This window comes from Podarcis cretensis, assembly GCF_951804945.1.
Source record: "Podarcis cretensis genome assembly, chromosome: 17".
NCBI classification, from domain to species: Eukaryota; Metazoa; Chordata; class Lepidosauria; order Squamata; family Lacertidae; genus Podarcis; species Podarcis cretensis.
In genome coordinates, this window is record NC_137187.1 from 304,470 (window position 1) to 327,854 (window position 23,385).

The window sequence follows — 23,385 nt, forward strand, 5'->3', positions numbered from 1 at the left end:
AAATAAAGAAATACTTGAAAAAGGAAAGAAGTAATCTCTTTTAAATCTAAAAGTATAATAAAATAATCATTTTACAATAATGTAAATAAATTGTACATATGCATATTATGACAATGATAATTTATTATTTGTATTATTATTACAGAATATGCATATTTTGAATAATAGGGAGATGAACTGGGTCAGTGTCAAGTGCTATTCTCAATACGTTTCCATACCACTGCTTTCACACTACTTTTTCAAGTTCTGTATTAGGTTTACGTTTGCACATTCAGAATCTTCCTAAATTAGCTTAACATGGCTGCATTCAGCGCATATTGTGAGCTGCAGTCCTACAAAATTGGTCTTGTTTATCCCTGTGCAAAGCAGCAAAGATTGAAGTCTATTTGCAGTATAAAACTTGTTAATGATTGTACTTTTTTCTTTTTTACCAGAAATGCCAATATTGAGTAGTAAAACGACTCTAACGCCATCTGTGGAAAATTTTCTCTCTTTTTGTTCTTCGTAGATTCATTCCTGAATCACCTCGTTGGTTGTATTCACAAGGACGGCTGAGTGAAGCTGAAGAGTCCCTCTACCTCATTGCAAAGAGGAACCGCAAACCAAAGTGCACTTTTTCACTTAAACTCCCTACTGAACGGAGTTATAAAGAGACCAGTAGCATCCTGGACCTGTTCCGGTACAAGATCCTTTTGGGACGTACTCTGATCATGATGTTCATCTGGTACTTGCGCTATCTTTTGACCTGATTTTGAAATTGCTACTACTGTACTGTTCTGTCAGAGCTGCCTCCAGGTCCCAGCTCACAGAGGACCAACGCTAGGCTGTAGTTATGTACAAAAGTCTTTATTGAGATTCAGTCTCCATTTTAAAGCCGCAGCGTGCAGCTCTACGTCCCGACCTTAGACCGGCGAAGTCCTGTCTGAGTCTCCTCCCCCTCCACACCAGTTTAAGACTCTCGCTTTGCTCCACCTCTTCCTAAGTTCCTTTCTCCTCTGGGCCCTCCTGCCCGCTAGGGTCTCATCCTTCCTGGACTCCTCTGACGCTGACCCTGACGATTCTTGCCCCTCCTTCCGGCGGGCTTTAGGACCTGGTTCCCTATCCGGGCTACCTTCTGTGCCGCTCGCCTGTACCTTTGAACTTGGCGCGCGCGCCCAGCCTGCAACTTTCCTCTTAACCGTTAACTCGCTCTCCGATGGAGGCGTGGTCCACCCTGACTCATCTTCTCTCGCTGGTGGTGCATGTGTGGGCTCTGACACCTGGGACTCCTCCCCCCCACTACGCTCTGGTGGGGAAGCTGGTCCTGATTTGCAACTGCTGCTCTGGGAGTCCCCGCTGGCCCCTTGCTTCTGGGGTGTCCCCCTTGTGTCGCCCCTTGCCCTGCCCATCGGCGCCCCCTTCTGTGAATCTTCCGATTCGCTGGAGAGGCTCATGGAATCTATCGGGCTGCTGTCATATTCTCCTACGCTCCCCTCGGATTGCTCCCCCTCGCTTTCCATCTCCTCTCCTCCCTGCGCTCCCGCTGAGTCCCTGACATCCATCCCCCCCTCGAAGCCCCCCCTTCCCCCCTCCCCCTCTTCTGGCGTGGGTTCCGGGTGCTCCAATGCTCTGGGGGTGCATGCCGGATACCGGTCTTCCCCCCTGGCATGCTGCCAGTCCGTGACGGGTACATCGACGTCGCTCTCCTCCGCTTCCATCTCGTTGCCGGCGTGCTCGAAACCAGGATCCTCCCCCAACCCGTCCATGCCCCCTTGTTCCCCCATTTCCTCTGGGTAGTCTGCGTGCCAGGGCCCTCTGAGCAGTCTCCTGCGCCACTCCTCCTCGGGTTGAGTGTCCCACCAATAAGAGCGCTCCGCACCCAAGTCTGAGACCGACCCCTCCGGCAAGGTAGTCTCTGGAACCGTCTCCTCAGCCGAGGAGAACCCCTGAAACGTACTGGCTGAGAGTGTGGGGGTGAAAAGATATTCGTCAAAATAATCCTCCGGCATGGGCCTGTGTGGGAAGAGTGCGTGGAACTCGTCTTTGAGGTAGTGCTCCTCCACCGCATAGTACGGCACCCAGCTGTTGGCGCTGGCCGGGGCACCTTCCCTTGCGATGAGATATTCGACTCCCTCTTCCCCCCATCTCGAGTCCAAAATCTCCGTCACCTCGTTGAGTGGCCCCGCCCTCGGTGACCCCCCTGTCATGGGTGCATCTCTAAGCGGACTGGGAGCTGTTCCTGGCTCCTGAAACCTGTGAGGTGCCTTGTAGGGCGTTAGCACCGATCTATGAAAGACTGGGTGCATTCTGGAACCCTCCGGTAGTGTCAAACGGAAAGCCACTGGGTTGATCTGTGCCTCGACTAGGTAAGGGCCCAACTGCTTGTGTCCTAGCTTCTTCTTAGCTAAGGATCTGGCCGGCACTGCCTGGGCCGCTAACCAGACCCAGTCCCCTACCCGTATGTCCTCCCCCACTCTTCTGTGTTTGTCTGCTTGCATCTTGTATACGTGTTTTGCTAGGTCTAACTGTCTACGGAGCTGTTCATGGACCTCCTGTAACTCCTCTGCCAATGCCTCTGCTCCCTGTGGCTCCCCCTCCCCCTCCTTCTCTAAGCCCGGGAAGGTCCTGGGATGTCGCCCGTGGTTGGCAAAAAACGGTGTCACCCCCGTGGACACGTGTTGTGTGTTGTTGTAGGCAAACTCGGCCAGGGGCAGATAGTCCACCCAGGTCGAGGGCTGCTGGTTGGCGTAACATCTCAGGTACTGCTGCATGACGGCGTTGACCCTCTCCGCTTGTCCGTTGGTCTGCGGGTGTCTTGCCGACGCTAGGTTGACCTTGACGTTCAGGATCCCCATCAGCTTCCGCCAGAAACTCGAGATGAACTGACGCCCCCTGTCGGACAGGATAGACCGTGGCAGGCCGTGTACCTTGAACACGTGGTCTATGAACAGCTTGGCTGTCTGTTCCGCTGTGGCCACCTTCGCGCAAGGAATGAAGTGCGCCATCTTGGTGAACATGTCGACTACCACGAGTACTGCTGTTTTGCCCCTCGAGCTGGGCAGGTCAGTGACAAAGTCCAAGGCTACCCTCTCCCACGGTTCGGACGGGGTCTGTAGCGGTTCTAACAGTCCCGCCGGCGGTCTGTGTACTGGCTTGGCCCTTTGGCAGGTGTCGCACCTCGTGACGTATTCCGCGACTTCTCCCCGCATCTTGGGCCACCAAAAGTCTCTGGCTACTAATTCCACCGTCTTTTCCTTGCCGAAATGTCCGGCGCTGGGTGCGTCGTGTAGCTGTTGCAGTACTGTCGCGCGGAGTTCATCTCCCGGTACGTAGATGGCCCCCTTGCGGAGGAGCAGTCCGTCGCGTATCTGGAACTCGTCGTCCTTTGCCGTGCCGCTGCGCACCTCCTCCATCTTGGAGCGCGCGAAGGAATCTGTTCGCAGCTCGCGCCGTATCGCTTCCAGGTCTACTGTGGCAGAAGCGCATGCCCACGCCTTGGGTGCGAAAATGTGTTTGGCCGCTACCGGTGCTGCTTCCTCCAGATACTGCGGCTTCCTGGATAGCGCATCAGCCATGACGTTGTTGTCTCCGGGGATATATTCTATCCTGAAGTCGAAATCCGCAAAGAACTCCGTCCAGCGGATGTGTCTCTGGTTCAGGAACCGCGCAGTGCGCCAGTACTCTAGGTTCTTATGGTCCGTGCGAACTTGCACCGTGTGTTTGGCTCCGATGAGGAAGTGCCGCCACGCCTTGAATGCTGCATGAATGGCCAGCAACTCTCTGTCCCAGATGGTGTAGTTCTGCTCCGACTTGCTGAGCTTCCTGGAGTAGAAAGCACACGGCCTCCAATCCCCTTGCGGGTCTCGCTGCAACAGGACTGCCCCCACGGCTCTGTCGGAGGCATCCGTCTCCACCCTCATGGGCTTGCTGGGGTTCACATGCAGCAGTTGTTCCTCGGAAGCGAAAAGACGCTTGAGTTTCTGAAAGGACTGCTCCGCCTGCTCCGTCCAGATGAACTTCTTCTTCTTGGAGCTGAGGGTGTCCGTGATGGCCGCCGTCTGCATAGCGAAACCCTTGATGAACTTGCAATAAAAGTTAGCAAAGCCGACAAACCTCTGGACCTCCTTCCGATTGCGCGGGCTCTTCCAGTCCAGTACTGATCGTACCTTGGCGCTGTCCATGGCGATTCCCTTGTCGGACAGCTTGTAGCCCAGGAAATCCACCTCCGTCATGTCGAACTGGCATTTCTCCAGCTTGGCGTAAAGCCTGTGCTCCCGTAGTCTTTGCAGGACTTCCTTGACATCTCTCTCGTGAGCCTCCTGCGATTCCGAGAAGATCAGAATGTCGTCCAGGAAGCAGACGCACTTCTTGTAGAGGAGCCCCGCTAACACGTGATGCATGAAGGCTTGGAAGCAGTGGGAGCCATTTTGTAAACCGAAAGGCATAACCCTATACTCATAGGTGCCCAAGGGCGTGAACATGGCCGTCTTCCACTCGTCGCCCTCTCGCATGCGTATAAGATTGTACGCCCCTCGTAGATCCAGCTTGGTGAAGATGCGTCCCTTCCTCACCGTCGCGAGCAAGTCGTCGATCTTGGGCATCGGGAAAGCCGTGGGCTTGGTTTTCGAATTTAAAATTCTGAAATCAACTACAAGCCTCTTCTGGGGCGTGTCTTTTTTCTTCACAAAGAACACAGGACTGCCCCCCACTGCTTTGGATTCTCGGATGAATCCCCGCTTCAAATTGTGATCTATGAACTCCCTGAGCTCTTGCAGTTCGTCTTCAGACATGGAGTACAGTTTTCCGGTTGGCAGCGTTGCCCCCGGCAGGAGGTCAATCTTGCAGTCGTAGGGTCTGTGGGGAGGCAGCTTGTCCGCTTCCTTCTCGCAGAAGACCTCCAAAAACGCCTTGTATTTGTCGGGTACAGCTTGCAGCATGCCCAGTTGTAGCTGTGGGTCATCCTCTTGCCCCTCGTCCTCCTGGTTAGTCATGATGCAATGTTCTGCACAGTAGGAAGAGCAGAAGGTCAATTTACGCTGGTACCATGCCAATGCCGGGCTGTGCCTGTCCAACCAGCTCATGCCCAACACTATGGGCGTGTCTGACAGTTGGGTGACGTTGAAGCTGATGACTTCCCGGTGATTTCCAATGCGCATCACCATTGGCGGCGTTTGCTGTACCACCTGTCCCCCCAGCAATTCTCTTCCATCGACTGTCACTACTTTCAGGGGCATCGTGGCAGGCAGGAGCGCTATGCTATGTTGCTTGATGAAATCCACCCCCATAAAGTCTGCATTGCTACCAGAGTCAATGGTAATAGGCACTTCCATGGTGAGCCCATTGGGAAGCTGGAGTGTTGCGGTGAGCTGCACCACTGGTTTGGGCGGGAGGGGGTCTGTGGGCTGTAAGATTCCTGGGGACTGCTTCACTGATTCGTCTGGCTGGGCCCCAGCGGCTCTGCTTCCAGCCAGACTTCGTCGTTTCCCTGCTGCGGTTCCCTCTGCTGAGCTGCTTCTGTTACTTTTGCTGAGGCTGCATTGTGCTTGTGGAGCCTCTGGGGGCACTCTTTTGCCATATGCTGAGCACTTTCGCAGATGTAACACTTCCTGTTCCCTCTAGGAGGCTTCACCTTGGCTGCTCCTGGTGTGAGGGCTCTGGTCGCTGACTGAGCCTTGGCACCACCTATCTCCATCGGCTCCTCTCCCCCTCCCAGTGGAGGCGTGGATTGAGCGCGCGCTGAGTCTCTGGGGAAGAAAGGAGGTGCCCTTGCTGGCGTGCGTCCCCAACGCCCTTCATCTTTGCTCCAGGGACGTTCTTCCAGCCGCACACCAATCGTCAACGCCTTCTGGACCACTTCTTGAGTGCTCCGTGGCCTCTCCCCCCTTGCGATTTCGTCTTTCACAGCCCCGTTGAGCCCCTCCCAGAACAGGTCCCTGACGGACGCTGAGTCCTTTTCCCATCCCAGCGCGTTGACCAATGCAAAAAAGCGGGAATGATATTGCCTTACAGTGGCTCTGCCTTGTTTCAGACCGTGAATCTCTTTTCTAGCGACATCCACATCTATCTCCGATAAAAAACAATCGTCCATCGCCTTAATGAAGGCTTTTGCGTTTTGGAGGGCTGGATCATTATCTCTCCACAGATTGCGCAACCACGCTTTAGCTTCTCCATGGAGATGCGTTAGTATGAAGCCTACTTTCTCCTGCTCATCTCTAAAGTCCTTCTCCAGCAACTTTAGCGCAAAAACTACGTCTGCTCTGAAGTTAGGATATTGCTGCAGACTCCCATCGAAATGCGACACCAGGCTCCCCCCTCTCTTCCCGAGCCCGATCCCTTCTGATTTGGCTGCCGGTGGCCCCTGTTTAGTCAACATTTCCAACCTGTTTTGCAGATCCTTGCAGACAGCATCTGATTCCTCTTCTCTCCTCCTTGCCGCTCGTATTTCTGCGTTAAGTTGTACCACGGCTTCTTGCAAAGCTGCCAGTCGTTCTTCTGTAGTCATCTTGTGCTGCTTTTGTGAGCTCGCGAAGCACCAATCTTCGCCCCTCGCTGCGTCCTCTCACGTTGCGAGGTTCTTTGAAATTTGAGACAGGACTTACTGTCAGAGCTGCCTCCAGGTCCCAGCTCACAGAGGACCAACGCTAGGCTGTAGTTATGTACAAAAGTCTTTATTGAGATTCAGTCTCCATTTTAAAGCCGCAGCGTGCAGCTCTACGTCCCGACCTTAGACCGGCGAAGTCCTGTCTGAGTCTCCTCCCCCTCCACACCAGTTTAAGACTCTCGCTTTGCTCCACCTCTTCCTAAATTCCTTTCTCCTCTGGGCCCTCCTGCCCGCTAGGGTCTCATCCTTCCTGGACTCCTCTGACGCTGACCCTGACGATTCTTGCCCCTCCTTCCGGCGGGCTTTAGGACCTGGTTCGCTATCCGGGCTACCTTCTGTGCCGCTCACCTGTACCTTTGAACTTGGCGCGCGCGCCCAGCCTGCAACTTTCCTCTTAACCGTTAACTCGCTCTCCGATGGAGGCGTGGTCCACCCTGACTCATCTTCTCTCGTTGGTGGTGCATATGTGGGCTCTGACACCTGGGACTCCTCCCCCCCACTACGCTCTGGTGGGGAAGCTGGTCCTGATTTGCAACTGCTGCTCTGGGAGTCCCCGCTGGCCCCTTGCTTCTGGGGTGTCCCCCTTGGGTCGCCCCTTGCCCTGCCCATCGGCGCCCCCTTCTGTGAATCTTCCGATTCGCTGGAGAGGCTCATGGAATCTATCGGGCTGCTGTCATATTCTCCTACGCTGCCCTCGGATTGCTCCCCCTCGCTTTCCATCTCCTCTCCTCCCTGCGCTCCCGCTGAGTCCCTGACATGTTCAAATACAACAAGATAGGCATGTTCTGTCTTTCTGGGAGGAAATATGTGGCTGTTACAGCCCCAAACTCTTTTTTAAAAAAACAGGCTGCAAAATCCATTTGGAGTTTTATGCTTTTAAATATTTTTTACAAGAACAAAAAAAACTGTAGCATATCGAAGATCAGAGCCTGTGGGATTATTTTAGTACATAATTACACAAAGACCAAGTGGTCCTTGAATGGTAGAGTAAAAATCATTTTGTGGGCACATTTTCCACGTGGCTTGACATTTTAATACGAATCTTACAAGACAGTTTGAGTAATGTCTCTTTGTTAAATAGCTGGAAGACCACTGGCATGTACAAATGTGGTTTATGTTGTCTGGATCAAAGCAGAACCTTTTTTTTGTTTTGTTTAATGAAAGAAATAAGACTTGGAGGTTCAGTGATCTGAATGGAAAGGTTGGCTTTAGGAGCCTGTAAAGAAAGCAGTTTCTCCCACGGAAGGCAACTAGAGAACACCAAAGGAGGGAGGTGCCAGGGTGTGTGGGTGTTTGGTGTGCTTTTTCTGGACTTTTAGCTGCACTGGTCTGCTCTTTTCAAGCCTGTCATTTAGACTAGCAAGGATCGCTCAAGGGTCCCCGGGTGCTGATTCAGTGCACCTGATAATCTAAAAAAAAAAAAAAATACCCTGCCTGGAAATGCTTTAGATACCCAATGCCAAAATGTAATTCGTATTTATATTGCCCTGATCATCAATTTGTTATGCTGATATTATGCTTGACCTTTAAAGCCCTTTGAGGCCTAGGACCCTCGTACCTACGGGACTGCCTCTCCTGGTATGCCCCGCGAAGGACTCAAGGTCCATAAAGAGCAACGCTCTAGAGGTCCCGGGCCCTAAGGAAATCAGATTAACCTCAACCAGGGCCAGGGCCTTTTCAACACTGGCTCCGGCCTGGTGGAACGCTCTGTCTCATGAGACCAGGGCCCTGCGGGATCCTTTCCGCAGGGCCTGTAAGACAGAGTTGTTCCACCAGGCCTTTGGCTTGGAACCAGCCTGATACCCTCCCCCTCTTTCCTTTTCCTTCTGTGATGGCACCCCTCTCTGGGGACTTCCCTGGCTTTTCTGGCCCCTGGAGGACCAGTCTGGATAGTTGGCCTTGGTGAAGATTTGACGTTTCCTCCCCCCAAACAGTTTTTGATCTGGGCTTCCACTGAAATGAGGCTGCATTTAAGTAGTATTTTAATCTTGTTTTTAAGTTGTATTTTAACATTTGTTTTCATACCTGATGTTAGCTTCCCTGAGCCCGGTCTTGGCCGGGGAGGGCAGGGTATAAATAAAATTAATTAAATAAAAATAAATAAATAAATATTGAGAAGCCCCAGTCAATAAGTTCCATGCCTAAAGCATAACATCCTTCTCTGAGTTCAAGGTTACAGCCACTCTATAGGCAGAGAACTAGAAGAAGCAACTTTGCATTTTACATCTCTTCCTTTTTACTCGCTACAGGTTCGTATGCAGCTTGGTTTATTACGGTCTTACTCTCAATGTGGGTGACCTGGGTGGCAGTGTCTATGCCAACCTGGCTCTTTCTGGGCTAATAGAGATTCCGGCATACCCTCTCTGCATCTACTTGATTGGCAAAAAATGGTGAGTGTTGGAATGCTAGATAAATTTCTTTTTTACCTCTTTCTTTCTTTCTTTTGAGTGGCAGCAGCAGTGGGTGAGGTTGTGGATACTTCCTGGTGAGAAGGGGGAAAGGAAAGAACTAGAAAAAGCAGGCAGCAGGAAGAGATCTCGAAAGATCCTGTCCCATCCAGAGGAAGGGGGAGGCAAGAAATCATCTCAAGAGATTCCCTCTTCTGCGGGTCTGCGCACGTATGCCCCTTCTCCTAGGTAGATGCTATTCATGTAATCAGCCCTCTAGCCCGGTCATCTTTCTCATGATTATCAGTTTCATTGCTGTGTGTGCTGCTTAGCCTGAATCTGTTCTTCTGCAGTAAGCAATGCTATACTATTTTCCTCTAGTGTGGGAGGTACTTATATTTCTTCATTTGAAAATAATTGAGATTGATCCCCAAGGAAAGGTGAATAAGAAGATACTGGCATAAAAGATACTGGGCATAAAAAATTAAACCAATACATGCGGGAATGCAACGTGCATGAAAAACTTTTTTTGTCAAGCTCCAGAGGGGTAGCCTTGTTAGTCCATTGCAGGAAACACTACAAAGAGTTTTGTAGCGCTTTAAAGACTGAAATATTGTGAATGTGGCATGCATATATCTCTTGAGGTGGTGTTGTGGTGTGTCTCGTCACATGAGGTATATTGCAAGACCTGGCATCATGATGAATCTCACGATGTGACATGACATGGTGTTTCACATCACTTGGCATTATATGGCACATGATATGACAACCTGACATGATGGTGCATGAAGTAGTATATCTCATGAAGCATTCATGCACAGGTATAGAGGAATTACTATAAATGGGCCCCAAAGGGAATGGAATATAGAAGATCTAGTAGGTTTATGATGACTCCCAATGATAGTAATTGGTGACAGCGCAAGTCTTCCTAGGTTTGCTCTCCTAATTTAACACCCGTAGTGGGTGTTTCAAGTTAAGAGTAATTAGGAATTTGGGTAATAGGTGCCTGAGATGATTTTGACATTCTAAGAGATATTTGTTTTTATCTCTGCTTCTCTTCAAAAATCTGGAATACCTTTGTTGACTGGAGAGTAATAGGCTTCCTGCACTGAAGCCCTGGATGGAAAGGGAGCTTGTTTTCTACTTGCTTTGCATTTTCATTGTTCTCTCTCATTCCGGTTCTTCAGGTTTGGCCGTAAACGGACGCTTGCAGCATTTTTGTTCCTGGGAGGACTAGCCTCTCTTATCGTCATGTTTCTTCCAGAAAAGAAAGGTAAAAGTGTTGTTCTTTTAACTATGGAGCAGACTGCAGGAGGCCAACAGCTTGCAATGCAGGCTTTCTCAAATCTGTAGGGGAGCAGCAATCTCCAGCTGCTTATATGGAGAGTTTTGCCTTGGGCAGCTGGAACCAGACACGCAAGAAATAACTGATCTTAGAAGCTTGAGAAGTAGTTAAAAATGTACCCCATCTAATTTCCAAGTCCAGCCTCTCTAAGAGTGTCTCCTTTGGAGCCCACAGCAGAAGACTTGGTCATGTTCACAGGGTCTCTTCTGAGTAAATCTTAGTTGGACACCATGAATGGAACCGTTCCTCTTCTGTGAACACAACATTAAATGGCGCTTCTCTTCAGTTCCCCAGTACAAGGCCAGGTGGCCGTTTGACCAGAGTGTGCTTTCTGTCTAACAAGCTCCCTGAAACTCCTCCTCCTTTGATAAATGGGAACAGGCTGGTTTCCCTGTTGCCTAGCAAGGGGGCGGGGGCGGGGGGTCAAATTTCAACCTAAAGCCAAAAGGCCATCCTTGCTTACTACAGCATCTTTACAAGCTTTGCATTTCTCCCCCAACAGCTACAGGAGTGTTTGCCATTGTAAACAGCCGCTCATTGTCTTTACTGGGGAAACTGACAATCAGTGCAGCATTTAACATTGTCTACATCTACACATCAGAACTTTATCCTACAGTGATCAGGTAAGACAGGTTCAGTTTGGTGGCTTCTGTTGTCTATATGAGACCACCTGACTTTTCTTCTTCTTGGGAGGCACCGTTCAGTTTAAATTCATAGGTCCTTGTTTTTAGGGTGGGTTGCAGTGTCTCTCTATAACTGCAGGTTCTTTCCCTGAGGGGCTTGCAGATGAGGATTCGACTTCTCCCCATTCCCAAATGCAAAATTTAAATGTGAACATCCCTGTTTAGCCAAAGAAATCCACTTGAATGTTAGCTTCCTTTTGTGGGAATGTTGAGGAAAGTAGGAGAGGATACACTGATTGAATATTATCCCTCCTCACTCACGCTAGTGAGCAAGGAGCAGAACACCTTCCCTTGCACATTGCTGGAAGCAAGTTGATGGATTCGTTATAATCATTTAAGTTAAGCAATCCAGTCTGGCTTGTCCAGTCTGGATTGTTCCTGGTAAATTTCCCCTTTATTTCCCTCTTAAAAAGAATAATAACACGACAGTCTTCTTTAAAAGTAATGGTACTTTCAGTTCACAGTAGTATGCTGAAGGCAGGCTTTATCTTGCAGTTACAGTTACATCTGTAGAGAAAAGAAGTCTGAGCTAGGCCTCAGACTTTCTACCTTGTGGCTTCCATCCTCTGTACGGATGAGCCTTGTGCTGCTGGCTAAGAGCCAGCAGAGGAATCCGAAAGTAGAAAATGGTAAAAGGTGAAAAGAGGAAGATGGCTGCGTTGCTAGCCCTTTTGTAGGGTCTGCTAGGGTCACGCCCATCTACCTGGTCACACACGGGGGGGGGGGGGAGGCTTCAGAGCAGGTATGACAGGAAGTCCTCCCTTCTGAAGCAACATTCTCCTGTGTGTCCACTCTAGGCAACAGGAAATGTTATATTTGACTGCTTCAGTTATGATACATCCCACACCTTTATTATTTAGTCTGAGGAGTCCATACAGAAATGCTAAAGGAGTTTGTTGTTTCTCTGGGATTAAGAAGGCATTCAGAAAGGAATGTGTTAAGCCCTTCTGCTACCCAGGAAGGCAAGGAACATGTGACTAACTCTCTGTGCTGTATCCTATCCTCTAGGCTTCTCCCAAGTATGTTCCTTTGCCTTTGCCTAGGACTGAGCTTCTGTTCAACCTCTCTTAGAACTCAGCTTCCCTCCTCATTTTAACATTGGCTATTCTTCCTTAAAAAGTGACAAACTACTTTCTCCTTCTGTTTTACTGCCTTCTCCCTTTTTAAAAAAATGGCTTCTTTTTTGCTTGTGGCTCAGTTGGTCACACAAGAAGCAGGAGCTGTTAAAAAAAGAAGAGGAGGACACAGTGTGTCCCACGGGTCAAGCAGCCTTAAGCAAAAAAGTCGCCTTCCAGTTCTGTGGCTGAGCTGTCCACTGGCAGCTTCCACTACAAACTCATTCATTCTGCTCCAGGCCAGGTGGAGCTGCTTCAGCTTCCACTGTACTGGGAAGCCAATTCCTACTGCCATCAGGGGTGTATCTCTTATCCAGTCTACTTTTGAGTCCTTCCATGCCAGGGAATGTGCAGAACTCATGCAAAACTTCTGGAAAGCTCAGCAGCATTCAAAGGAGAATGATGCTTATCTCCCATATGTGGTGACTTGGGAGTAACTGATGTGGAAGTGGGAGGCATTCTGTGCACCATTTTCTGTGCTAGGCACCATCTTCAGAGGCAAAGGATTCAGGCAGAGCAGAATTTCTCTGCCAGGAGGTTGAACAGCCATCTAAAGCAGATTTTTCATTAGAAAACAGGCAACATTCTACCCCTGCACAAAATAATTCATTCTATTTCTCCTTCAGCCTCCCTTGAATCCACCTCAGTCAATAATATATATATTTATTTAGGTGATTTATAGCCCAATCTTCATTAAAATTATCCCAGAGCAGGATGTAAAAATTGGTAATGCATAATAATACAATATAAAAAACTAAACCACAGCAATAGATCAAAAGTACATCATAGCACCGCAAGAGTGACAGACCATTGCCTCCAGTCATTTAAGCAAATGCTTGACTAAGTAATGTCTTTACAAGTTGCCTAAAGCTCTCACCATTGAAGTGTACCACAATAATAGGGGTGAGGAGGGCTGTGTAGCCTCATAGAGAACCACCTGGGGCCACATCCCTGTGGGCAGGCAGTGCTCGCCGTTGCTGAGCATTGTCAGGCTTATTAAGTAGATATTTTCAGCAATCTGCAGGTACTCTTCAGGACTTGAAAGCATAGTCCTAAGCCAACATTAGTTAAGGAAAAATGCTTCATGTAAATGTAACTGTTTTATTTCCTGCAGGAATGTTGGAATGGGAGCCTGTTCCATGTTCTCCCGAATTGGTGGGATCATCGCTCCTTTTGTTCCGTCTTTGGTTTGTACTGATTTTTCCTTCTCTTACCCACGCCTTCCCCCAAACTGGACAGTAGCAAAATGTAAAGTACATTTTGCATGGGTTCAGTTTGGCTTTGACTCTGACGTTCAGAATTCTTGAAAATTGCCAGGTGCGTGGGACAGTTGGCTTTGGGGTAGACACGACTTTTGCTGGCTGATGCAACTTTGAAGAGTCCTAAACTCCCCTTGCACATGATAATGCTGTAGTAATAGTTTCCTGTGAATAAAGATGTGTGTGAGAGAAAGGGACAGGGGAGGGAAAAGGCAATGCAGAGCTGCCTAAGCATTCAGGTGGGCCACCTGCAGCTGGTGGACCTGTTGAAAATAGATGAACAAAGCCACTTTGTAAAGGCTCAGTCCATTGACCTCTTTAGTCAAGTTCTCACTGCTGTGCTTGCCAGCAGCTCTTCAAAGATGTTGCCATCTGAGATCTTTTAAAACCGGAAACACTGGTGAGAGCGTGTGCTCTCTCAGTTGAGCCCCGCACCCTCCCCAGTGTGGCTGCTTCATTGACTGTTCTACTGCCTCTCTTTGGCAGCTCTCCCTGTTCATATTTGTGAGAGGAGAGTGGGAGCCAGAGCTCCTTCAGAGAGTTTTTGTAATAGTCTGTCATGAGAGTTGTTCTGTTCCTTCCACCCTTGACCCTGACAGCTGTGGCTAGGGCATAGATGTCTGAGTCTGGTTCTTCTGTCTCCCCTCTCTTCCATACTGTCCCTCTCTCCAGACTCCATTTTTGTAACTGTGCTCTTGCACTACCCAATTTTTGTTGTCTCTGCATGCATAATTTGGGGTCAGTTCACATTACCAATAGGGACGCAGGTGGCGCTGTGGTCTAAACCACTGAGCCTCTTGGGCTTGCCAAGCAGAAGGTCGGCGGTTCGAATCCACGCAACGGGATGAGCTCCTGTTGCTCGGTCCCAGCTCCTGCCAACCTAGCAGTTCGAAAGCACGCCCAAAAAATGCAAGTAGATAAATAGGTACCACTGCAGTGGGAAGGTAAACGGCGTTTCTGTGCGCTGCTCTGGTTTCGGTGTTCCATTGCGCCAGAAGCAGCTTAGTCATGCTGGCCACATGACCCGGAAAAATTGTCTGCGAACAAACGCCGGCTCCCTCAGCCTGTAAAGCGCTGCAACCCCAGAGTCGTCTGTGACTGGACTTAACTGTCGGGGATCCTTTACCTTTACCTTTTTCACATGACCAGTACATGTGTTGAAGATGTGACTTCCTCTAGTGGGTCGCTGCAAATTCTCATGCTGTTGTGTGTGGTTGTTTCGCCGCAGTTGCAGCCTGTAACTGGCCCAACATGTGATTTGCCAGTGCAGAACAGCTGAAAGAAGGTTGAATAGCTGTTATGTCCTTGCACTGTCATTTCACAATTAACATGAACATATTTGAGCCCTAGCTACTACTGCTGCTGTTTTTTATATTTGTTCTTTCTTTTCTTTTCTTTTTTTACAGAAATCTGTGCAAGGGTCTCTGCCATTTATTGTGTTTGGTGTGGCAGGCTTGTTCGCTGGTCTTCTGAGTCTGTTATTGCCAGAAACCCTAAATAGCCCCCTGCTGGAGACGATATCTGATCTACAGGTTTGCTCATATCGGCGGCTAGGAGATGAAGCTGTTTCGCTGCAAACAATGGAAAGCTCACGGGTATGAACCTTTGCCAGTTCCCCTCCTGTTACAAAAGCTGTCAAGTTGAATAGGAAGTCCCAGCTTCTTTAGGGTTATGTAGTATCTGCCACTGCAGATGGGCTCCAAGGAGAAGATATTAAATATTTAGTTGTGCCTTTTAGATATGTTAACTGCTAGGCAAATGACTACATCCCAGACAAATAGCCACTTTCTCTCTGGCTGCCAGCTTTAGATCAGAGCCTGCTTCCTCCTTTATTTCAAAGGATAGCAACTGTTACCTATTCATTCTTCTCATTGGCCCCCCACAAAAGAATATTGAGTTGGAGAGAAACAACAGGAGGCCCTCATGCTATTGAACATGTGAAGACAGCATTTCCTAGAGGAAGGGGAGCAGCCACCATGAAGGAACAGTGTTCTGGCATGCTTATTGTGTCTACAAATATCCTGTCCTACCCAGCAACAAGAAACAGAAAGGTCGAGCCCAAAGCCCTGTCAGCGATGAAGGAAGCAAAATTGACTGGCAGCAGGGTTTGGCTGCCATTTTATTGTCAATCATAGCTGTGGAGGTTTTGGAAGGGGAAATCCGTGGTGCCAGATAGGTTGAGCGCCTCTCTCCCTTGACTTAAGAGTACAAAGTGATAGCCAGTTCAGGAAGAAATGCAGCCACTCGCCTGCTCTGTGCTTTGTAAAAGTCAGTGACTTCTTATTCTTGATTATAAGAGGCGAGCCTCAAAGGTGCCATAATTGTGTTGCCCAGGTTGTCCTGTTTGCAGCGATAGTAATGACATTTTAATGTTCGTTATAGAGTGCTGAAAACACTCACTATGCTTTATTTCGTAAGATTTATACACTCCTTGATTTGGTGGGGGGGGGGACTTTAGTATTATCCACTTTTGTATTATCCCATATGGAGGTTTGGGTTGAAGCTGGGTTATAAAGGCTTGGTGGAAACTGAAAATGACCTAGTGAATAGTCTTGCAAGGCTGAGATTAAACATCTGAAACATTTTACTCGAAACTGGGCGAAGGATAGCTCTGATATCAGAATCTCATTTTCCTTCTAGTCTGACCACGATAGTTCAGCTGGGAGTGGAAGTGAAGATGAAGAGTTCTATGATGCTGATGAAGAGACTCAAATGATCAAGTGATGGATAAAACACTTCTGTTAAATGCTGTGTCCTTTATGAATTATCCAGCCAGCTTTATCTGAACAAGCCTAAAAGCCAGGAGCAATCAGTGAGCAGAAGAACCGTACTATTGTGTCTGCTTTTAGGAGAAAAGTAGGACACCGTTGACAGCTCTTGCAAATAGGATGACTGCTTGTCAGTGACAGCTCTGGCAGATGTAGACTGCTCCTGATTTATAGACAAGTAAGGCATTTGCAGGATACGCATTGTCTGACAGCACTTGTGAATCCTAAAAGCGGCTCCAATGTTTAGCCAGCTCTCTTCTGCATCTATTGCAGGTTTTTCCCTTGACTTATTGGAAGTGGTCCGTTTGTTAAGCTTGGATTTTATGCTACCCTGGTGAAACTTGATTGTGGAGAGGCACTGTTAACGATTTAGTGGGTGAAATGTGAAGTACTGCAAGATGTGGCAATTTTGCTGTCAATGCAATTCCTGGCGGTTCTGCATTGTGTGTGATTTTAATCTTGGGGTAATGCAGAAAGGGGATCAGGCATGGTTCTATATAATAGAGCAAGACTGCAGAGACCTGTAATACAGACCAGCTGATTTAAAAGGCGACTGAATCACAGGAATGGTGGATTCACAACTTCATTTTTAAAGTTTTTATTTTAATTTGCCTTTGTTGACCTGTTACGTTGCCTCTTTTGGATATTTCAGTGCCATTTGTCATGTATACCTTTGGTGAAGGAGTCATCAAGGTGAGATAACTCATTTTGCTTTGGGCTTACCCTTGCCTTACAATTGGGTCTTGCTGGTTAAATGGAAGGGAAGTCTAGCAGGTGTTGCTAATTTGGATTCAAGCTGTGTTTGGTTTCTACTTGTCAAGGGCCTACAGCTTCGTGTTTACAAGGAAGCTTTCCCTTTTTCAGAAGTGTGCGGCTGTGTGTAGCACTAGACACTTCTTCCTCCCCTTTAGACAGGAGCAATTTGAGCTGCACAATAATCCACCCAGTGCCATCTCCTCCGTGCTTCAAGCATACTGATACTTACATCGGCTCCCTTTTCCCTCCTGTATTTAAATGGGAGAGAAGAGACTTGAGGCCTGAGATGGGAGCTCCTGAAAGCTTTTCCAATCACCACCTGTGATTGCAAGTCAAGGGTGGTTGTGTGTCCATTGAAAGGTTTCCTACTGCTCATGCAGTCATCGTGTTCAATGGGTTCAGTCTTAATGGATTCAAGATTACACCTAGATATGAAGCAGGTATCGTTGCCTCTCTCAACTTGGTGAAGATCTGAGAGCTTCCGTTTTGAACCGAGCTCCACATTTGAAACAGATATGTGCCTAACACTAACTAGGTAACAATGGTCAATGGCATCTGGGCCAGCAGTTCTTGGTGCTTTAGAGACTTCTTTGGTTTCCTATCTTGAGGCAGAAAACTGGAAGACATGGTCTAGGTTAGGAGACCTTTTCCAACCACGGTAGTTGCTCCAAATTGTTTTTACCAAAACTAAAACAGCAGTAGGAAGCCTATCTGTGCTGGCAGGTTTCTACAAGACTAACTGAAGCTCATGCTCCACTTTATAAAGGGACCAATCTTCACAGGATCAACTTCTTCTTAATCAGTCCAGACTCACAGACTAGAAGGCATTTTGTGTCTAAAGATCTTCATGTTCCTAGGCAGGGGCTTGATGTTTGTTTGTTTCACTTTTTACTCAAGTCGCAGAAGATCTGCTAGCATTTTGTTTTTCCCAGGTAGCGTTTTGGTTTCGGAAGAAGCACATTTTCCTGGCGTCTGTTGAGAAAGCAATACTCTTGCCTAGGACTTAGCTCCGGTTACGAAGGCTAGGCTGAGCTTGTGTGTGTTTCATGGGCACCTATTGACAAGTGAACAGCAACACATTCCACTTTCCCTGCTCACAATATTTTATACATTATCATTTTTCATCATAGTTTCCTTTTAGTGGGGAGGTCTATTTCTGAGCTTTATATCCCTCCCAATATGCAAACACACTGTAAGGAAAGGGTGAAGGAGCAGGCAGTCGGCACTACACAGCTCTCCTCCCTCCCACCCCTTCTGTAGCTGATGGGCTTTGGTTCGCTCAAAACCATTTGCTCCTAACAAATGCAGGAGGGCAGGGGAGACTGGGGGGAAATGTTGTTGGAAAAGTAGAAAGGCTTATGAAAGTTGTCCCTTTTTTTCAGGGACAGAAGCTCAGTCAGAGTGAGAAACTGCTATGAGGCTGTAGTGTCTTTCAGAAAATCCCTCCTCCTGAAATTGAAAAGTGGTGCTATCCTGCTTCGAAGGCCCCAAGTGCTTGGAAACTTTTGTCTTTTCATTAAGATAAGCTGCATTAAGAGTGCAGTGAGTGCTAGGGTCAGACTACACCAGAAAGGAGAGAAGTTGGAAGCCTGCATGCTTACTAGGGGTAAAATCCTGTTGAAATTAGAGGGACACACCTTGGTAAGTGTGCATTAAATTGCACTGTAAGGGAAAATGCTTTTGCAGATTCAAATAAAAATCTGGATTCGTAGGTTTTCCTTCTTGTGTGCAGGTCCTCTTTTAACTGATTTCTCCTTTGACCTTTCCTCATCAGTTCAAACAGACAGTATTGGGAGCCTAAAACAGGTCCAATATATAAAAACCCTTTAAAATGGGTAAATCATGATCAGTGATGGAGTGATGCTACTACTGAGCACTTTGAAATCCTCAAATGATCGTTTTTTTGCTTCATTTAGTAGTTGAAGATAATGCTTGTGTTGCTGTATAATACATCTTTAAATACTAAATTTGTGTGTGTTTGTGTGTACACACACATACACGCCTGGATTAGTAAATGAGCTGGCACAGTGGAAATGGAATGCCTTGCCTGGAAGCCAGGAAGGAATGTCTTGACGGAAGAAGGCCAGCCACTTGCAGGTGGGTAGTTTTCTGCTAGTTTTTCAAAGCCCAGGAAGGAGAGCCTTAGTAGAAAGGAGCACACTCAGGCCAAACAAGAGTATGTGCTCACTTTCCTCGCTTTGAGTGTCTTGAGAGGAGCACTTTTGGATGACATTAAACCTTTTCATTGGAGGCATTGTTACAAAGCAATAAAGTACTGTAAATGAGAAACTTACTGGAACACAGCTGCTTTCATCATCTGAATGGGAGATCCAGGGAGAACCACTTCCGAAGCCTGTTCACCTGTGTCTTCTCCCAGCCTAGCTATTTTTAGACGGCTGTTCCAATTCATTAAATCTAACATAAGAAAATGAACTTTGGTTTCTCTTGCTTAAAAAACAAAACTGTACACAATGTTTAGGACCTCATAAGCCCTGATATAGGTAAGCTGTTGTAGAGTCCCATTGAATGGAGTTCTGGTGACTGCGGTCCCACTGTATATATATTTCTCAAGGTGAGAAATCTCTGGGAGGAATGAGAAGGTTTGTTTTTTCTCATAAGCACTTTAATGTCTCTGGAAGGATTTATTACTTTGCAGACAGCACCTAGCCAAAGAAATAAATGTCGAGATCTCGAAAAAGTTACCGTACATTTTTATTGTGTGGCTATCTAATATAGCCACGGCTTAATGTTAGCCAAATCTGGAGCAGGGTAGTTGCCTGGAAGAGCAAGGCTCTTGAGGGGAAGCTCAAACTGGTTACAGCCAAATCAATCCCTGGAATGTCTGCTTTAATCGGTCACTGATAAATTTGCTCCTTTGGGGGCATGTTTAGTACGTGGCTAAAGGGCAAACTCATTTAGGAGCTCACAGCTTCTTCAAGTTACCCCAGATATATATATATATATTTTAGGGACCAATTTAAGGAACTTGATGCATCAGTTGCTGTTTTGTCACACAAATGGTACTGCACTTAAAAAACAAAACAAGACACCTTGCCAACATACGAAAGGGCTTGACTGGGTGGGATCAGATTGACTGGTGGGATCAGATTCAGTCTGCAGCTACTGTACTTCGCCGGAGCTTGCCATTCTTAACCCTAAATGATAAGCTATTCAGAAATGTTAATTATTTTTTTAAAACAATGTTTTATTAGTTTTTTTATACAAAATTTGACATTGTTCAGTTCACATTCAATATAATAATTCCTTACGTCTCTGATGCTCCTATTGTAATCCTTTATCTGCTGCCATATCTACTATTTATTTTCCATTATATTGTAACTTGTATTACAATAATTTATTTCTTCTCCTTCCCTTGCCTGGAATTCAAATCCTGCTCGCGATTTCATTTGACTGTAATTTTTCTTAAATAGTCCAAAAAGAATCTCCACTCTTTGACAAAAATTTCATCTTTTCGATCTTTTTATTTTTGCTGTCAACTTCACCATCTCAGCATAGTCCAATAACTTTCAAATCCATTCTTCTTTTGTTGGAACTTCTCCTTCTTTCCACTTCAGAAATGTTAATTGTAACTCATTCAAAGATGTCTGTGGAGCCAGTATCCTGAAGGTGCTTTTATGAACAGTAAATGCTGTTATGTTTCTTAATACAGAATTTGGGGCACTGAATACAGGAAACATATGGGCATGTACACTTCTTAACACATGTGAAAAGAGACTCTTGCTATCAAATGTATTTTGTGGGTTGCTAAAATCATCGTCTTGTTCTATAATGGTAAAGGTGTAACTTTCTATGTACTGCATTCCTATACATGCTAGCCCTGTCCTTTTAAATATGTTTGTGTCACAGTTGAGGACGCTCTTGGTTCAGATGTGTTTTTGTTTTGTTTCCCCAGCTCCCCATCCTCACATTTGCCAGATTAATTGCTGGATTTTAAAAACTAAGAGGCAGGGTAGGGTGTAGACAAAGTTTAAGAAAGTTGAATGCAATCTGTGAGAGCTTTGTTTCCAAAGAACTTTGCATACATTATTCCATTGCATTCAACAGGTTTTTGACCCAGACACAAAAATCAACACCATGAGCAGCAACCCTGTTTTCAAGTCAGCTTCTGATCTCTCAGAAAGGCGACACTCTTGCCTGAAAATATTTATTCGCATCATTTGGCTTCAGCCCCATATAATAACAGAATATAGTAGAATTAAAACAGAAATTCACTAGGGAAACCTTTGCCCCATTGGAAATGTTAATGATCTCTGAAAACTGTATGATTATAATTTTACATACCTATGTAAACTCATTAGGACAATTTTACTTGTGTAGGATTTGGCTTGTAGCCTGAGGGTTTAAGATATTTTCCTGTATTGGGCAACACGTTGCCAGTTTAAAGCTGTAAAACTGCCTTTGATTTGCACAATCTGTGTAATGTGTGTTTGACTTACTTTGTGTGCCTTTTCCCTCTTTTCCCACTTCCAAAACCTCAATAAAAACAAGGCCATCTGCAATATTGCCTACCCAGTTTTATGCTGATTTATCCACCTGCCTGCTGCTAGCACAAGGAGTGATTTCTTTGAGACCAGATATTTATACCCATCCCTGCAAGGAATGACAAGGTAGAAAGCAGTTCCATTTAGAGTGACACCATCCCAAAGGGCTTGGGAAGCTAGAACTGTCAGTGTGAATCAATACTTTCCCCTCGATATGCTGCAAACTGCTGCTAGCAACAGCCTGGAGCCACTGAAATGAGAAAACGGGCTTAGCATCACAGCAGGAGTGAGGATGAGCAGGGCTAGAACTACTTGGGATGTACAGCTAGGAACTTGCTGGCATACTTTAGAATTTAGATATTAAAGGGAGAAGATGGAGCTTGACTGCAGGATTAAAATTGTACTAAAACTCTGAAATCGTAAGAATCTTAATGTGGCTAATGTTAACTGATCGTCAGGTAAGGCACAAGTTCTGCCATAAGCAGAATAGGGATTGATGGGGGGGGGGGAATCAATACTAATAGACAAAATAAAAACCAACAAATTGCCCCCTGAGAGTTCTCAAAGAACTCAAATGTGAAATTGCTGGGCTTGTGTGTCAGATCAGCCTCCATACCTGTGGACTGGAGAGTCACCAATGTAACACAGTTTTTTTCAAATGGGATCTGCCTGAGAAGATCCTGTATATTATAGGCTGGTTAGTTTAACGTCTGTCCTAGGAAAGCAGGTGGAGAGTATTGTTAAAGATAAAACAACTAAGCATATAGAAGAATAAGCCTGACTTGAAGCTGTGCTCGCCCGTCTCCATCGTTGTCTTTTCTCAGGATCTGACACTGTTTTGATGACCCAAAAGCTCTGAGAGCCCACTTTGTTGTCTCATGGTAGTTTGCAACACCACCTCTGGCGGCCATGTGTCCTGCAGTGACAACATCCTTACAATTTTATTGTATGTATGTGTGTATTATTTTCTCCCAAAGCAGTTCCCCTCAGCAGAAGAGAGAAGCCCTGCCATCAGGTTTACAAAAGACACACAAGGAAAGAATGGTTCTCAAAAAGCAAGTTACACTTATATGGCAAAGGAGTGGGATCAGTTCTTCAAGGCCAGTACACAAGAGCTAGGCTATAGGAGAGCATTTATATTTGGTTCAGGCCAGTCTGCCCTTTCCTTGTTTACATGGCAGCTTATAGTTCTCGTTCCTTTGGCCAATGGATGGGTCCAGGGTTTTCCTTCCCGTTGCTTATGGAGTTGCTTATTTCTCAGATGGGTGAGACCAGATGAGTATCCTTGTCTTTAAGTTATTCCTGGGAGGCAGGATGTGTGTGTTCAGTCCCAGTGGTCCGGGGTCCCTTGGCAAGTGGCAGAGCGTGGAGTGTGTTTTCCTTTCTAGGTCCAAGGCAACAAGTTTAAAAATCATTTAAAATCTAACAAAAAAAGTTTTTAAAAACCCTAAAAGGAATTAAAACAGAATATATATATGTTTGTGTGTGTGTGTGTGTGTGAGTGACCATAAGAATCCAAAAAAAAACTAAGAAAGTCTAAAAGAAGGGTTAGGAACATCAGACATAAGTGGAGGAGCACACAAAGCTAGTATATATAAGACCACAGCTATCAGTCTCCAGAGCACTCCAGTACGAGTGCTCATTATCCTTGGTTCTCGAACTTAATCGGTTCCGGAAGTCTGTTCCAAAACCAAAGCGTTCCAAAACCAAGGTCACTTTCCCATAGAAAGTAATACAAAACAGGTTAATCCATTCCAGACTTTTAAAAACAACCCCTCAAAGAGCAATTTAACATGAATTTTACTATCTAACAAGACCATTGATCCATAAAATGAAAGCCATAGACAATTTTCTGTACTATGAAATAAGACAGTATTATAGATCATAAAAATAAAAATTAAAACAATTTCTTACCTGCACTGATGATCATCATTCCCCGGGGGTGGGGTGGGGCTTTTATCCATTTCCACAGTCAATCAATCAATCATAA

At 46.5% G+C, this 23,385-nt stretch overlaps 1 protein-coding gene across 1 annotated transcript in view; it reads left to right on the forward strand.

The window, feature by feature from the left end:
- Positions 1-21,413, forward strand: part of SLC22A15 (solute carrier family 22 member 15) — a 31,310-nt gene extending 9,897 nt beyond the window's left edge. Inside the window, exons 6-12 of the mRNA XM_079960282.1 lie at positions 509-724; positions 8,830-8,970; positions 10,155-10,240; positions 10,815-10,935; positions 13,225-13,297; positions 14,776-14,964; positions 16,010-21,413. Of these exons, the coding sequence (XP_079816408.1) occupies positions 509-724; positions 8,830-8,970; positions 10,155-10,240; positions 10,815-10,935; positions 13,225-13,297; positions 14,776-14,964; positions 16,010-16,093 (910 nt within the window). The 3' untranslated portion in view covers positions 16,094-21,413. The remainder of the gene's footprint in view (positions 1-508; positions 725-8,829; positions 8,971-10,154; positions 10,241-10,814; positions 10,936-13,224; positions 13,298-14,775; positions 14,965-16,009) is intronic.
- The last annotated feature ends 1,972 nt before the right edge of the window (positions 21,414-23,385 follow it).